The sequence below is a fragment of the Uranotaenia lowii genome, chromosome 1 (assembly GCF_029784155.1).
Source record: "Uranotaenia lowii strain MFRU-FL chromosome 1, ASM2978415v1, whole genome shotgun sequence".
NCBI lineage: Eukaryota > Metazoa > Arthropoda > Insecta > Diptera > Culicidae > Uranotaenia > Uranotaenia lowii.
Genome location: NC_073691.1, coordinates 215,014,851 through 215,032,760, shown reverse-complemented (window position 1 = coordinate 215,032,760; position 17,910 = coordinate 215,014,851). Strand labels below are relative to the sequence as shown.

The following is a 17,910-nucleotide window of genomic DNA, read 5'->3' as shown; positions in this document are numbered from 1 at the left end:
TTTTGTCAATTTTGCAAGTTTAGTTAGTTTTGTCATTTTTGTTATTTATGCCCTTTCTACCATTTCTGTAATTTTTGTCATTTTTGGCAATTTTATATTTTTTTAAATTTTTGTCATTTTTGTCATTTTAAGCTTTTTTAAGATTTGTTTTCATTTTCGCCATTTTTGACATTTTTGTCATTTATGTTATTTTTGTAGTTTTTGTCATTTTTGTGATTTTATAATTTTTTGTCATTATTGTGATTTTATCATTTTCGTCATTTTTGGGATTTTTGGCATTTTTCTCATTTTGTCAATTTTGTCACTTTAGTCTTCTTTGTCATTTATGTCCATTCTACCATTTTTGTGATTTTTGTGATGTTTGTCATTTTTGTCAATTTTGTAACTTTAGTATTTTTGTCATTTTTGTCATTTTTTCCATTTTTGTCGATTTTTTTCACTCTAGTCAATTTTGTCACTTTAGTCATTTTTGTCATTTCTTCATTTTTGTCATTTATGTTATTTTTGACATTATTGTCATTCTTGTCCTTTCTGTAATTTTCGTAATTTTTTTCAATTTTGTCGATTTTTCCATTTTTGCTATTTCTTTCATAGAATCATTTATGTCATTCTTTTGTCATTTTTGTCATTTCTGTAACTATTGTCATTTTTTTTTGTAATTAGGGCTTGTGATATAGCTCAGTTGGCAAGTCTGTTGTCTCCTGAGCCGATGTCCGCGAGTTCGAGCCCAAGAGTAAACATCGAACACAGTTGTACCGGATAAGTTTTTCAATAACGATCCGCCAACTGCAACGTTGATAATGTCGCGAATTCCTTATAGATGGTAAAACGATCGAAATCGAATAAAAAAAAATGTAATTTTTGAATTTGCATTTGCATTTTTGCAAAAAAAAAATGTAATTTTTGCATTTTGTCAGTTTTGTCATGTTTATTAATTTTGTCATTTTTGTAATTTTTGTTATTTTTGTCATTTTTGTCATTTGTTTGAACTTTGTCGATTCTGAAATGGGTTACTGGAATTTCGATAGAGCACCAGCACCCTCGATTGAACAATTTTAATCAAACGGATTAATATTGGTTTTTTTGCATAACATGCCTGCCAGCTCAGGGGGTCGTTGGATAGATTATACATACATACAAACATTGTTTGAATTTTGTCGATTTTTCAATTTTCTTCAGGGTGTCATTTTTGTTTTTTTGGTTATGTTTGTCATGTTTATCATATTTATGAATTTTGTCGATTTCGTCTATTTTTTAAATTTTGTCTTTTCTGTATGTTTTGTATTTTTTTTTTTATTTTTGTTATTATTTCCATATTTATAAATTTTGCCAATTTCTTCAATTTTGTCATTTTGGAAGAAGGAAGAGGAAAAAAAATCAATTTTCTTGAGATAAAAATCATTTTAATTGTGCAGCCCAGTTTTGCAAAAGCGTCGAAAACAAAGGGTACCAAAATTCAAACTAATACACACAAATACACAGACATCGTGCAAGAGGAAGAATGACTATGTCGGTTAAAATCCTTTTTTAAAAAACAAATTAGAATTAGACAGACATCATTAGAACTCGTCGAGTTGATTCGATATGTTTCTATGTATAAAGGTGTATCTAAGACCCATAATTAATTATCTCCGATAGGAAACTATTTCTAAAGAGAGCCTTACCCAATGGACGAGTGTCGTTTATTTAAAAATTTCAAACAAATATGAATTTCTTTTCTCAAGTTCGCAAGTGAAAAACCATAACTTAAATATCAACAATCAACAATTTACTTTGTACTAATATCACTTAGCCTTTTTGGTATCCTTAAAGCGGGGGTAAGGAAACTGTTCTATTTTTTTCTTGTCTCGTATAAAACAGCTAACAGGTAACTTGAAGAGCAAAAAAACACGTAGCCTCGATCCGGCAACTACCCTCAGTTTTATCGTTGTGCAGCGCGCCTTCAAGTTTCCGGAATGGAAAACGCCGCGATCACTTTTCCCTTTCCTGGTGCTGCTGCCGATTTCACAACCGATTGATGATGATGTGGATGGTGGTGTTGTTGTTTGGCATGATGATAGTGGGGTGGTGGCCGGTGGAACTTGTGGAAGTTCGGATGGGTCCTCTTGGCTCGCAGCGATTGTAGTCCCAATGGGCGGCTCAGCTTGATCAGCTTCTTGGGCGGCGATGATCCTCCACCGAGTGGTGCCAGTGGCGGATGGATGAAGGGTTTCTTCACAACAACAGTACTCGCGTGAGGTTTCTGTTGAAGAACTGCCGGTGGAGGTTTTTTCCGGAAGTTAACGGGGTACCTGTGGTGAGGATATTTCTTGCGATGCTCTGTGAAGTGGAGATCAGTTTGCGGGAAAAGGGAAGGGGAGGGCGAGGGGTTTTTCGGATTGGAATGTGGACGAGGGTTGTGGGTGTAAAAAAGTATGTCCGAAGGTCTTGATTAGTCTTTATTGTCCGGTAGTGGAGTTCAGTTTGTAGATATCTTTAGTAAATTGCTGTTAAGATCGATTTACATATGTACAAGTTCATTGTCACCTTGGCAAATCCGGTCTCAATGTGGTGGCGATTGTGGTGATTGTTTTGCGGTATCTATTCCAGGCGACGGTCTTAGAGAGAGAACCGGTTCTTGAGTTATTCCAATCAGTTGGGCTTGGGGCAGTTAAACAGAGCTCCCAGGAGTCGTTGGTTAGTATGTAGAATGTCGATCCAGATATTTACAGCGGGAAACTTTACGTCGAACGTCAAAAGTGGTAGTAATTACATAACTTCAGGTGTCGTAATGAATATTTACAAGTTGCGGACATCAGTCGCCTATTCAGTTAAATATTCTACAAAACAGTTCAACTCACTTGAGTCAGTTGGGTAAGCGATGGCGGGAAATATTTCTATAACTATGGGGATTTCCTTTACTAGAAACATTGGTTATATGAATATTGCTTGTCAATATTAACTTGAGATGACTATCAAAATTAAAAAGCAGAGCCATCAAAATGGGTAACAAATCGTTTACGCATTTTTATCAGTCGGTTTCTTGTTTGAATAAAAAAAAGTTATAAACTGCTGTCAATAAAATAGGACTACATTTATTAAAAAAAAAACTTGAAATGTAAACGATTCTCTGGAAATAGAATAGAAGTGGATGAACAGAATGTAGTTTCTTAAGCCACTTCCAGCAATTGAATCCATGTCAAACTGAAACGAGGGGAGGTATTTACATAGTTTTTTTTCCTCGCTTACAAAAGCGCGCACCTTCTTCGATCGAAGATTGCTTCGCTTGGAGCAATTATTGCACCACTAAATAGTAGGATTAGACATAGTAGGCGCTTAGCTCGCTACTATGTTCCTGCGTCGTCGAATCGAAGCAACCCAAGAAGATTCGAATCTCATCCGATCAATCGGCCTACTGCGCTATTAGAATAAAAAAAGAGGCTTGGTAATCTGCCCGAGGACCGCGTGAAGATTTTTACTTTATTGATCGGTCGGACATCGGAAGATAAATATTGCAAAGGCGCGCGCGCGCTTCTCCTCATATTACCTGAGCCCGAGATAGCCATCTGTCACAAACAGTGTACCTCAACATGGGGGCATGTTTGAAGTTTATTGAAAAGAAGAAAAATTGACCAACAATCTATAAGGTAACCACCAACAATCTTTCTAAATCAACCTACCCCTGATGCTGGTGGAATGTGACGCTAATTGGAAATTGCGCTTGCGAAAAATTCTTCATCCATAAATTTAACCCCAGGAGCTTTGTGACCTTGTCTTGTTGCGAACACATGACGGAAGCTGTTTGACATTTATGGAAAAGTGAAAGATTCCTCTCGTAACGGTAAACCGTGTAGTGCAAAATGTGGAGAATTCACTTTCTGGAGGGACCGATGACTTGATTTCATTTTTCAGCTAGCTATTTCAAATGAGAAATGTTTTTGAGAAACATTCTGTATCTCATAAACAGGTCAATATTTCTTTCAGCTAACTTGTAACCAAAATTTGAGTGTCCGTACTTACGAGTGTAAGAAACATTTAGAATATTTACTCAGCTGTTCAGTGATATGTTGGTGAACAAACTCTATGAGTTCCGCAGTTGTAAAGCCAAAATGGCTGAATTGGGAATTCTATATACGGTAACACCTCCTTTATAAACACCTTGGGTCGATACACGATGATTCCCTTTTGGGTGGACAGTTCGCAGGTCCTGTTTACAAAATTTGACGAACAAGAAATGAGGTGCGGCAAAATTTTTCGTGTGGGTGAACGTTCAAGAAATTTAACTAAAAACTCAGATTAAGGATAGCAAAAAAACCAATTCCAATTTTGTGAACTAAATTAACGCATTTTTTGGTTTCTTGGCTGATATCTCTCCGGGAATGTACAAAAAGTTGAAAGTTCTTGAAAAGTTTGAAAAGAACGTTCATTTTTTTAATTGTTTTAACATGTTTTTAAAACCCATTTTTCAACATATTTCTTTTGATCCCACCTTGTATTGAATATTCTGGGGCAGAATTTCTACTTGAATCAAAAAATTACACCAAATATCCAAATGTGGAAGCCTTTAAAGAATTCAAATGTGCCGGATCGAAAGTCCGAAACTTCTGGTGTAATTTTGATCGGAAGCTGTAAACAAATGCGCATACTTGTACGACGACCCTATTCAGGGACAGAAAATCCAATATAGGAAAATTATCCGGTAAACCAGTACTGTTAGAAAAGGCCGAACCCTTTTTCTCGTTCTTAAATTTTGTAAACAGGACCTGCGAACTTTCACCACAAAAGGGAATTACGTCACCATAAATCGACCCATGGTTGAGTGAAACAAATCAATAAAAAAAAATAGTCGAACTTGCTATATTTATAGTTGAGTGCATGAAAGCAAACATACATTTATAGCTGAATCTATTTCATGCATAGAGCTGAATGCATTGAAACAATCAGACAATTCAACTTCAATATATTATATTTATAGTCGAATTAACTTATTTCATATTCAACCGATAATCAATCAGAAATACAGTTGAAATTAAATGGTACATTATTGACAAAACTATATGCTTCTCTCCTTGATTCGAGAGTATTTTTTCGCAGAATCTGTCCAAATTGAATAGAAAAAAATGCGTCATTCATGGAAAATTGTTTGTTGTTTTATGAATTCCAGGAACTGAACCGTATTCGTGACTAAGTCGCTTCCACTATTCCGAAGTTAGCGTTGAGTCAGTTCACTCACCATAGTTGAAAAATAAAACAAATTTCGGTCTTCGTTTGTTTATGCTCTAATTTGACAACTAACAATAATTTATTACATCATTAAAAAACGGCAATTGATAAAACTTATATCCTATACCGCGTTGATCGGCTCTCTCGCTACGTGCACTCGTTTGTTTTGTTTTGTACAATTCTAAAATCCTAGGTATCTCATCATCGAAATACTATTTTCTGTTTTAAATTACGCTTATACGCACAGCTAGAATATCGTTAATCAGTAATTACAGGATAATAAATACAGCGGGATGGGCGGAATTGCTTCATTGCTAAACACAAAACTTAAACGAAAAAAAAAATAAAATAAAATAAAAATTGTAATGGAGGGGGGACAAATTTGATATGGCATCAAATTCGACGCTCGATCCGGATCAAGCTTCGGCTACCTGACACTTCCTAATACCTAGCGACTATTTGATTTATGTATAAATGTATTCGTTCGTCCCTTTCGCTACATGACGTTGTGGTTGGTTTTTTCTTCTTCTATGTATTGATCTTAGGAGAAATCAATTCTGTTAAGAATGGAAAAATACACTGCAGTTACAAAGACTGTAAAAATGGCCAACTTTTACAGTTCCTGTTTTGTTTTTGTTCCGAAATTTAGGTGATACGTCCTGTAAATTTTGGTTCAAAAAAGTATTTGATGCTCGAAACAGTCACTGACTTAGAAGTATCTTAGATTCCTGAAAACAGAAGTATACGCATCTGAAGAAAAAATGGGAAAAATTGGGTAAGGAAATACCAGAAAAAAGAACATCATTATTTTTAGATTACATTTCGTGCTAAGGTGGTTGGGAGATCTTTGGATGCACACCGATAAACAGTTAGTGATCCTACTACGTAGTATGCATATCTATAGATGTTGTATGTGTGTAAAAGTGCTGCGCATGCTAGTCAAAAACATAAAAAACGGTCGATTTCCACCGACTTGTTATTCACGTACACGCTCAAAAAAACATGCTAGGATTTGGGTTGAGGATTGGCTGTTGGTTTTCGATGGGTTCATCCACACTCAGTGGTCTTTGTTGTTCTTTTTGTTGCTGTTGTTGATGGTGGTTGTTGTGCTGGTGTTTGTCTGCTATTGTTACATGTTTGGTTGCTGCTAATTCGTTCATCTTTCGGGTTTTTTGGGAAGTTCGGGTTGGGTTTCGGGTGGGTAGTTTAGTACAGCACTATAAAACACAAAAATCACACGCACACAAATGGGAAATCAATTACACATATCGTTATTTACATGGATTGTTTGGGAGTGTTATATATGTTAAAGTGATTGCAAACTTTTCAGTTCATTTGTTAAAATTTCCAGCGATAAATTAATCAAAACTATCTATTGAGTTAAATTCAGATTGAAAATTCTTACTGCCTGTTTTGATTCCTTTTCTAATTGGACTTCGTTTTTCCGCATTCAAAACATTCAACCTTCGAAGGTTATTGAGGAAATCTAAAACTATGTTAACTATTCATTTAAGCAAATTGTTTCGGCACACATTCTACAGCATTTTTACGATCATGCGCTTGTTTTGTATGTTTTTTTTTTCGTTTCGTTTTGTTTGGAATTGCATTCATTCATTCATTTGTTATTACTGTTTCTTACATACCGCAGGCAAAGGCACAAAAGTCAAGCAATCAAAAAACAAAACAACAACGACAGTGGCGGTGGTTTGAGTTCGAGGCGCCGCCGACTGTGTTTTTTACGATCATGCGCTTGATAGTTTCCCACGTGGTGGGAAGCGCGTGCCAATAAACAGTCAGTTATGAGAGCCGTTTTGGCCAGACAACTTTAATTGGTATCGCTAGCATTCATATTTTTTTGTTTATTATTATTTTTTGATAGGCAGCTACCACCGCCAACGTCGGTGTCCAAAATTGCCTTAGGATTAAGAGAAAAAAACAGAGAAAATCACACATGCATTAACTACTTACTGGTAGAAGCAGATAGGTATCATTAGAATGTTAGAACGCGAACCGCAAAACTGTTCTTTAGTAAGCCCAATCCCAAAACATTGCTCGATTCGTTTCCATGCGGCAGCAGCGTAGGAGGCCATGAGATTTTGGTTAGTTGAGGCTCGCTCGCTCGCTCGCTGTTACCATAGTAGCGCCCCTAAAGCAATACACACAAACGAGTGTTGTGTTAATTCATAATACCGGCCCAAAGCACGTGGTAGTTATTAGATGGTGGTAAAATCGGTATTATTGTAGGCACTCGAAGTTCAACTTTTTTTTCTACAGAACACTCCACTTCTAGACCACATCATCATCCGAAGGCTTACTTTGAGGCGTGTTCGGAGGCACAAAACCATAGCCGGAAGCGCCGACGATCACTCCACTCGACTCCATTGGGCCGTCAGTTGGGGGCGGGGGGAATACGACTGGTCCTGGTGGTTGAAAGGGGCAAAAATAACAATCATAAACCGGTACGGTATCATATCTCTGGTTTTGAGAGGTGTTGTTCATTTTCCTAATCCCATACGCCTGCTTCGGTTGACCGCACATTCTGTTCAAGCTTTCAATGTTTCAAACACTGACCAATGGTTTTTAACCCTCCATTCTGTTCAGAACAATCCTTATGAGAGTGTTCTTGGGAAATTTTTCTATACAAAATCACTCCTTTAACCAATTAAAGTACCGTTTGGCAAGACGCTTCAGGCCTTTTACGATCTTTCTGCTCTATTCTGCTGAAAGTGACAGCCTTTCTTGGGTCCATGGAAAGAACGCGACACCCCCACGTGCACTCACAGTGTCATTCTTCCATTCAAAAGTGTCTTTAGAAACACGTTTAACAAGTAAACAATGAATGGAGTCCCTCGAACTGAAGAAATTGTAGGTATACATACCTCGGTTCTGTCGTGGATCACGACCGGTCGTCCCGGCCAAGCTGTTGGTGGTGGTGAAGTCTGGTCCGGTGCCGAATCCAGTCGAGCCTCCGAAAGCGGTTGGGCCGCCGAAGTCTCCCGTTAGTGTGCTCAGGCCGAAAGCGGGCAGCTGGGAACCGCCGTACCGCTGTGCCACCGTCAGAGCCAGGGATGCGACCAGGGCGATGCAGGCTGCCAGCTGCAAAAAAATAAGATTTTTTACTGGTCATTTTATGGGAATAAGAATGGGGCAATAGTGAACAGCTATTGACACACGAGACAGAAAGTTGTGACAAAAATATTTTTAGAACGGTCTACTTGTTGATTTTGATGGTAAATTTTTTTGATATTTTAAAAACAGAAAAAAACTAAATTATCGGTCACTCTGCCTAGGTACAGACTATATACAGCTTAACAGCTCTGGAACTAGCAAACATTTGTGATTTGGGGTTCGGTTTAATTGACCGATAGCTATAGGCAAGACTTCTAGCACAGGTTCTAGCTTCTTGACAAATTTGCTAGACATTTCAGCGGTCCACACATAGATTTATGCTTATTCATAATGCTGGTATGAGCATTGACTTCCCCGATGACCCTTAACCGCTTGTTTGGAATTTTGTGGAGAGTTTTGACAGCGTTTGCAAACTTTTTCATCACTCACCAGTCATTTTTTGTGTACAATTTTTTTTTTCTTCTATCAGAGCTGAAGTCGGAAATCAAGAAAATCAAGGAAAAAAAGGAATTAAAAAAAAATAAGAAAATTAAAAAAAATCAAGAAAACTAATGAAATCAAGGATTTTGAAAAAACTATAAAATTAAGAAAATAGACAAAATCAGGAAAATCAAGACAATCAAGAAAATCAATAACCTTAAGACAAACAACAAAATCAACAAAAATCAAGAAAATCAATAAAATCAAGACAAACAGAGAAATCGAGAAAACCTAAAAAATTAAAATAATCAAGAAAATCAAAAAAACTAGATAATAAAGAAAATAATGAAAAGCGCTGTGCTGAAGCCGAAAATCAAGAAAATAAAGGAATTCAAGAAAATCAATGAAATCAAGAGAATCGAAAAACTCAAGAAAATCAAGCAAATGAAAAAAAAATCTAGAAAATGAAGAAAATCAAGAAAACTAGATTGATTTTCTTTATTTTCTAGATTTTTTTTCATTTTCTTGATTTTCTTGAGTTTGTCGATTTTCTTGATTTCATTGATTTTTTTGGATTTTATTATTTTCTTGATTTTCGGCTTCAGCGGAAGGAATCAGGAAAATAAAGAAAATCAATAAACTCAGGACATTCAAGAAAATAAATAAAAATCTAAAAAATAAAGAAAATCAAAAAAAAAATAGAAAATTAGGAAAATCCAGTAAATCAAAAAAAAAATAAGAAAAACAAAAAAAAATAAGGACTATCTAAAAATTAAAATAAATCTAAGAAAACATGAAAATCGAGAAAACTAAAAATTTTTTTAAAAAATCAAGAAAATAACAGAACATAAAAAAACAAAAAAACATCAAGAAAATAAGTTAAATCAAGAAAATAAAAAAAATAAAAAAAAAATAAATTGAGAATATAATGAAACGCATATAATAATCAAGAAAATCAAGGAAATAATAAAAATCAATAATATCAAGAAAATCAAGAAAATAAAAAAAAATAAAAAATATGAAGAAAATCAATAAACTCAAGACAATTACTAAAATCAACAAAAATAAACAAAATCAAGACAATCAAAGAAATCAATAAAATCTATAAACTCAAAAAAATCAAGAAAACCAAATACTCAGAAATTAAAAAAAAATGAAAAAAACAAGAAAATCAAAAAAAAATAAAGAAAATAATAAAATTAAGAACAAAACAACTAAGATAATCAAGGAAATCATAAAAATCAAGAAAATCAAAAATTTGAAAAAATTAATAAATTCAGGAAAACCAACCAAAATCAAGAAAATAGACAATAAAAGTAAAGACAATAAAGAAGATCGAGAAAATAAAAAAATCTAAAAATCCAGAGAATCGGAAAATCAAGAAAAAAAAACAAAAAAAATCAAAATAAACAAAAATCTAGAAAATCAAAAAATAATAATAATAATGAATTCAGAACAATCAAGAAAATCAAAATGAATCGAAAAAATCGGAAAATAAAAAATATCAAAAAAATCAAGAAAATCAAGAACATCAAAAATATAAAAATAGGAAGTAAGGAAAATCAAGAAAATAAAAAAAAATAAATAAAAAACATAAGAAAATTAAAAAAAAACTTATATAATCAAGAAAATCAAGAAAATCAAAGAAAAACTAAGAATAATTTTCTTAATAATAATAAAAAAAAGAAATTAAAAAAAACTAAGGTAATCAAGAAAAAAGAAAAAAAATCAAAATATCAAGGAAATCAATAAACTCAGGAAAATCAACAAAAATCAAGACAATCAACGAAATAAAGAAAATCAAGAAAATCAATGAACAATCAAGAAAATCTAGATAATCGAGAAAATAAAAAAAAAAACTTGAAAATTAAGAAAATATACAAAAACAGGAAAATAATCCAAATTCCAAAAAAAACCAAGAAAAACATGAAAAATGAGAAAATCTAGGAAATCAAGAAAATAATGAAAATAAAGAAATTAAAAAAAAGTGTTCTATCGGATAGGCTGGCTCGAGTCTGGTAACCCAGGCAAACTGGGTTCGATTCCCAGTATCTGCAAGAAAATTCTTGTGTTCGAATTACCTGTACTACTTACCGGGCATACAGGTTATCTAAAGAGACTATTGCAAACGGAGGGGATTGCCAACCATTCATTGATGGTCTCTGGAGGTTGGATGCCTTCCCTCGACGAACACTCTATGGGGCAGTTCCATACAATGAGGCGGCAAAAAGTATGATTGGGTGTTTTGAAAATTTTGAATGAAAATTACTATTTTAACTAGAAACAACTAACTTAAAATAAATTCTTACAAAAAATTTGTATAAATACCGGGTTTTGGACTAATTTATCATTAAATGATAAATAACATCAAGACATTTCATGAAACTCAAGAGAAAAATGTGTGAAATGATTGATCAATCATGAGAAACATTTTTTTTTTTGACAAATCAACATCAACTTTGTTAAATTTATACTCATTAATGGGTAAAAATTACCCATTTGCATGATATGTTCAACTTTATTTGACTATAACTAAAAAAACGGTGCTTTAAGGTGCTTGGAATCTCTTTCATTGTATTTTTAGGACCTTAAACTAGATCTTGATAGTGAAAAGAGCATGGGGAAATGCGGGGATTTTTTTTTGGCAAGGCTTTAAAGTTTTTGACTTTTGAAAAAGAAAAATTATTTACTCATTTTTATCATAGATCAATTTAGTGTGTAAAAATGTTTAATGGTTCAAATGATAGCTTTTAATATAAGCTCTCAATTTAAGAAAATTAAATTTAAGAAAAAAATGTTTTCCATAGAAATAAATGTTATTCAAATTTTTTTCTTTATCATATAAATTTTTCAATTTTTCAAAATCTGATGTCTGTGGTGCGTTCAGTTTTCAAGATAATGAGTTGAAAAATGGGAACATCTTAGTCAAATATTAAGTTATTAACTAGTAAAAATAAAAAAGCGATCCAATAAAGTTCAGTTTTTGACTTTTTGCCGCCTCAAACCCCATAGTGGAACCTTCGGCCGTGGAAGCCCAAGAAGTCAATCCAAAAGCCAAACCACACAGACATAGGCTGGACCTTGCTACAATTATTAATTTTTTTTAGTGTCACCAATCAACAATCAACTCAATCAGCAACATAGAAATCGATTAGTAAGTATAAATTAAATTGTTCGAAAAACCAACTTTATTCATTGTTAAAATACGGAGATTTCATATATTCAAGTTGCTCGACAGTCTACGATTTACATTGAAATAAAGTGTCCATCACGTCGAAATTCAATTCATATATAAATTAGTTGACCAAATGATAAATGTTCCGTAACGTAGGTAACGTTAGGTAAGAATTAGGCTTGTTTATATCTCCCAACCCTAATAACTACACTAGCGCAAGTATTATTAGCACAGGAATTTTCCTTAGGATAGTGTTATATAGATTGCTTCATTCGAAATACAGCCAGCAAATAGAGTACATCGTTCTTCCTTCAAATAAAGAGTTTCTGTACAAGAAAATAACGCTTATCAACAGGGTCACACAATAGCTTCGTTCAATAGGGTACACGCGCTTTTCAAATTCAAAAGCTTTTGGATATGGCGGATGTCTTAAGCGCTTAACTCCCAGGTAGTCATTGGACCAAAAACGGAGACAGGTCCATCCTGGTCACGGCACCAAAATTATGTTGGGTCAATGTCCAATTTCCGACCTGTGACATTAACTTCCACTAACTGATCACTTCGGGTCACGGTTTAATGATTAGAATGCTTTCCGGGTCACCATAGGGGGAAACACATTTGACTCTTTTTCAACTATTTATTGGAGAAACAATTTTCTTGTACAGAAACTCTTTATTTGAAGGAAGAACGATGTACTCTATTTGCTGGCTGTATTTCGAATGAAGCAATCTATATAACATTATCCTAAGGAAAATTCCTGTGCTAATAATACTTGCGCTAGTGTAGTTATTAGGGTTGGGAGATATAAACAAGCCTAATTCTTACCTAACGTTACCTACGTTACGAAACACAGTGTTACAGTTGCTCTGAAAGATAGCTGAAAGCGATATATTTTATAAATATGGATTATGAATGGATTGTCCAATTTGAATGATCTAATTTGAAGAACCGTTCATTGAAATCTAGCGTCAAACTGTCATTACCCTAAATGGCTAGAAAATCTGTTCATTATTAGGGGATTTCTTCGCCCCTCAGAAACTACTCTTCGTTTATTGTTTTCACAAGATTGAAACTAATTTAATCGAAAACTATTACAGAGCGATTGTTGTTTTTTTTTGTGGTTGTATCCACATAGGGGAGAACTGTACAAGACGCACCAGCGAGGTAAAATGGCCCATGCCATTTTTTCTCAAAAATACAATAACCTTTGGGTCCGAATGGTGTTTTTCTTCATTTTCATTGTAGCAAATGAGCTTTTTCATCATTTTTTAGATGAAAAGTTCACAAAAACGACTTTAATTCTTAGAAACAGAAGGATTAATAGACTCTGCCTAAAACTTGTTATTTTTTATGGTTGATATATAAGGTTTTATGGTAAACCAGTCTGCGCTATCTGATCCAACTGCAGCTTTTCATTATAACACTCGTATTCACTTTCGAATGACTATTAGTATTTTATCATATTTCACTAACTTCCCACAAATTTTTACTTAAATTAATTATATCAAAATTGGGGCAGAATGCCTGCAAAACCACGTGTTTTAGGCTCAAATTTTGAATGCTGTTAACTTTTGAGAAAAACCAAATGTCAAAACAAAATGTCTTTCTTTTTATTTGCTAACTCCCAAATTACGATAAGTATGTATAGTTATAACAAATTTCGTCCTTGTTGGAGTTAAAAAGGTGCACCAATATTTGACTCGAAAAAATTATCTGCCGCCATGTTTGCCGTGATATCAGCCAAGAAATTGGAATTCGTTGCCTACCTGAAGGCCTTTGACCTATAAGGATATAAAAAAGTGAATTTTGAACAGCAAAATTTTCGTTAAATTAAGCAATAATAAATGATTTTTTGCCAAAGTATGGTTAGTTTGCAAAAATAAGATGAACATGTAATAAAAAAATTGATGTTTGAATTACTGTATTCCGTATAACCATTGTTCCATTTCTCACCAGCCATCCAGTATGGTGCGTTCTGTCCACTAGTTTTGGCGTTCTACCCCGTGACTTGTTTTCTGGCTGTTTAAGATTTTCACAAAAATGTTACCAAAATCGTGTTTTCAACATATTATTTCTTTTTGATAAGATGTAAATGTGATCACTAAATCGTCGTGAACTTTCAATTTGGTTCATAGATGATGGGTATCGCTGTAAATAGCGATTATGCTTAACTGGTGCGTCTTGTACAGTTCTCCCCTAATTACATTGGACGAAAAAAAATTGATGACCGCATATTCTGATCGTGTTTTCCGAGCTTCTAAACCAATAAACAAATCGAAACAACATTGGAGCCTAATTATTTTTTTTTTCGTTGAAAGTGATTTGCTTCTTCTCTCTTCCTAAGGTGAAACATCATTCGTCCTTGTGGAAGGGCCAGAACAGCGCCGGCTGGCTTCCAATGTCGTCGCCGGACACACCTCCTCAGAGCACCGGCGTCGTTTTTACCGTATAGGTACATATGCGTAAATCACCCGATTCGAGCATGAATTGGCGTTTCTCTCGCTTCAAATCCGATTTGAATGCTGCTGCGCTGTCGAAACCGGACCAGCAGCGGCGTGAATGATCCGATTTCGAACGAGTAGTTTTTCAATCAACGAGTGTGCGTATCGATCAATCGATAACCAATCGATTAAGCCGACCGCCCAATGTGGCATAATGAGGTGTTTACATTAACATTTTGATGTACCATCGATCATCGATCATTAGCCGGGTATAATTTCATGTTTGCCGATGTCGATCGGTTAATTTAGGGTTTTCGAAAAGACCACGATGGAAATTTGAATGGGGGAAAAATCCCTTCGTTGGTCAAGGTTATGGTAAACAACACCCACATTTTGTTACTATCATACAGCAAATGGTTCCAAGCCTCATTAGGCACTGTTGTAATAATAAAGGATCGAGGGCCCTTAGGACAAATGTAACCGACTAGCGGATACCTTCTAGTTGTAATTAATCACCAACAATCATCACCCGATCGTGTGTATCAGCTGCCACGATCAAGCACCGCTAGTCTTCCCTATAAGTGAGCCTCGCACAATTAACAGTTGATCCGTTTTTTTCTGAACTAGCTGCCTACAAGCCAAAGTTCAACGAGCCTCCATAGCTGATCGGCCAAATCGCCCGACCCGAATCAAATCGTCGAATGGATTGATAAATAATTCATTCAACCAACTGCGGCGCGGCACTGCACCTCAAGTGACAGGTCAAAATCTCAGCTCAGCGTGCCATGACCGCCGCCGGCTTGCTATGGTTCGCGATCAATAAGGTACCTGTAGCTTGATTCGGCGACGAATGGCATGCGTGCGTGTCGCACATGTTTTTGTTTTTGTTGTTGTTGTTGTTAGACTGTCGTGTCTCGATAGCGGTATCCGTGCACTTCCTTCCCGTCACCGACTTGTGTTGTGTGTGTCTTGTTGGCCTTGATCGTGAATTTTGTTATGTGCTTCCTTCTTTGGTGATTTGCTGGCACACCTGGCGCGGAATCGACGGTAGATTTATTGACTTTTAATTTTTAATTCCGTTAATCGTTAATCAACGACTCTCGATCGTGAAACCAGTTTTTGAAAGTTTATCTAAGCTGATAGGGAAGCCAAAAGGGGGGAATTTTGAGTCAAAATTTGGCTAATTAGTGAGCTTATGCGCTTTCTATTCAATATGGAAATTGACAGAAAGAAGCGCGATTCTGCTAATTTTGAATAAGTTCAGCTATCAATATCAATAAAAAAAATTTAAGATCCTGGGCTTAAAATAAATCTAATAATTAAATTCGAAAACAAAATTGCTGAAACTGAAATCTGCTAAAAGAAATATTTACAAATCGCAAAGCAAGACACATTTAGTATCAAGCATAATTTACCACCTGTCGTAATACGCAGGTGAAAATGACGCCGCACTTGGCGTCTGGTAGTAGGTAAGTATTGAAATTACGCAACGCGACGAGACTTAAGTTCGGTTAAAAATTCGGTTGATTCGTGCTGGTTCACCAGCGGATTAATGATCGGTTTGCTGCGAAGAAGGATCTCGCAACTGTTGCTGAAATGTTGACACCTTCCATCGATCGAAGCAGGCGCCTGCGCGAAAGAAGAAAAAAATGCCGAAAAAACGTATCGTTTACACAGACCGTTTAATGCTTGGTAGTAGGCTGTTTTTTCCTTCCCTGTACTGTGTAATTGAAGGTGAAGTTGAGAGGGTTTAAAATGCTCTATTGGTAATTTTTTTTTACTTAGTCAATTTCAAACTGAATTCTGTTAGGAAAATCTGAATTTATCCGAACAATTTGTTAGGAGTATCAAAACTACGTTACTATCTCAATCAATATTTCAAATTTCTATAGATTTTTGCAAGCATATAATGTTATTTTACATTCATAAGAAACCTATAAAACCTCATGTAAGGTACACCGGGGTAAGTGTGGACGGGTTTTCGTATAGTTCCACTTAAAAAAATCATTAAAAAATCAGCAGTGGAGCAATTTTGAAAAATTGACGTTCAATGTGATGCAGAACATGTTGTTTACAAAAGCTGAAGAGATGAGCTCGATAGAAGCAAAGCGAAAAAAGTTATCACGTAAATCGTAATGGACGGCTGGTGTCTTCACTTACCCCGCTTTATGGGGTAAGTGTGGACGGTAGATTTTCCCTTTGATTTCTCAGGAATTTTTCAAAAAAATTGTGTTTTCTTGGTTGAATACGTTACTTTATTGCTCGAACCGTCCAAAATTTTGAAAAAAGTTCATGATACTATAATTATAGTGTGTAATTTATGTTACAACACACGAGATCCGATTTTATCAAAAACACAGAACAAATAAGTACTTTACTCAAATTTTCATGATCCGAATGCTAAATATAGCTGAATAATACAACTCATAAAGGATGAAGGACAGAAAATTGAAAAAATGTGTAAACATCAAGTCTTTTTAAAGCCGTCCACACTTACCCCAAGTAGGGGTTGGAGACAAAATTTTAGTTTTTTGTAAATAAACTCTTTTTTCTTAATTTTTAACCGCCGTTTCTTTTCCTAACTGGTTGTTTGGAATGTAAGGATTGTTTCAATGTAGAGTTTTTCATCGAGAGCCAGCTAGTTTAGGAGAAATTTGAAATTGAAAAAGATGCACATCAACTTGACATCGTAGTTGAAAATAGAAAATTCCGAAAAAGTCGCTGTAAACATCCGTTATTGTCTGAATCGTATCTTTTTCACAGTTATTGGATAGATTACAAGTAAATTGAACATTCTGCATCAAAAGTTTGAAAAAATAGTGCACAGTATTGTTTTTATAGCCATCGTCCACACTTACCCCGGTGTACCTTATTTTGTTTTAGTGGTAATAATTGCTCCAATAAACTCCTCCAACATTTTTAAAGAAGAAGACTTTAAAAACTTTTTCAAAAGATCTCAATAGACCTCAAAAGGGCGTTAACCCTCATCCGTCCCTGAAATTTTCACCCGATTTCTATCAATCGATTTTTACAATCGATTTTAACAAAATTTATAGTTTTGGAAACCCCGTAATGTAACTCAAATATGTTTCCCAGACAATTTTCACCTACAACACTTCAGTTTTCCGTTATTCTAAGAAAAAAATCTGAAAAAAATTGTTACGGAACGCAAAAAAAATCACTTAGTATCCAAGAAAGCTGAACTTAGAAGCTATGCGGTGCACATAAAGATATATTTTGATTTTTTTTTTAAAGATTACGACCACGAAAAATGTAAAAATTTGTGTAAAAACATACTTTTCAATCTATGAACCGTTAAGATTGTTAAAGTCACACAAGATAAATTTTGAAAACTGGATTGAAAAATGGACATAATTTGGCACATTTTTGCATTTTTAGATTGTTAAAATACGAAGAACAGAATTTTTGATTATTTACAAATGTAACTGTTTTTTGAACTTTTTGTCAATTTGCAATTTCTCATATTTTCTAAGACTGAAATTTAACTTTGCACTGGATTTTGAGTCAACTTTTCAATCCTTT

The 17,910-nt window shown here is 34.7% G+C and overlaps 1 protein-coding gene across 4 annotated transcripts in view; it reads right to left on the bottom strand.

Annotated features, from left to right (window-relative positions):
• Window positions 1-1,746: 1,746 nt before the first annotated feature.
• LOC129747589 (uncharacterized) overlaps window positions 1,747-17,910 on the bottom strand; it is a 56,999-nt gene continuing 40,835 nt past the window's right edge. For 2 of the 4 annotated variants that reach the window (XM_055741891.1, XM_055741898.1), the window contains exons 3-5: window positions 8,082-8,298; window positions 7,518-7,622; window positions 1,747-2,319 (exon numbers count right to left, since the gene is read on the bottom strand). In XM_055741891.1, coding sequence (XP_055597866.1) covers window positions 1,943-2,319; window positions 7,518-7,622; window positions 8,082-8,298 — 699 coding nt within the window. In that variant the 3' untranslated portion in view covers window positions 1,747-1,942. Of the gene's footprint in view, window positions 2,320-5,242; window positions 5,953-7,517; window positions 7,623-8,081; window positions 8,299-17,910 lie in introns of those variants that run through there. The other 2 variants (XM_055741903.1, XM_055741882.1) reach the window with 2 other exon arrangements.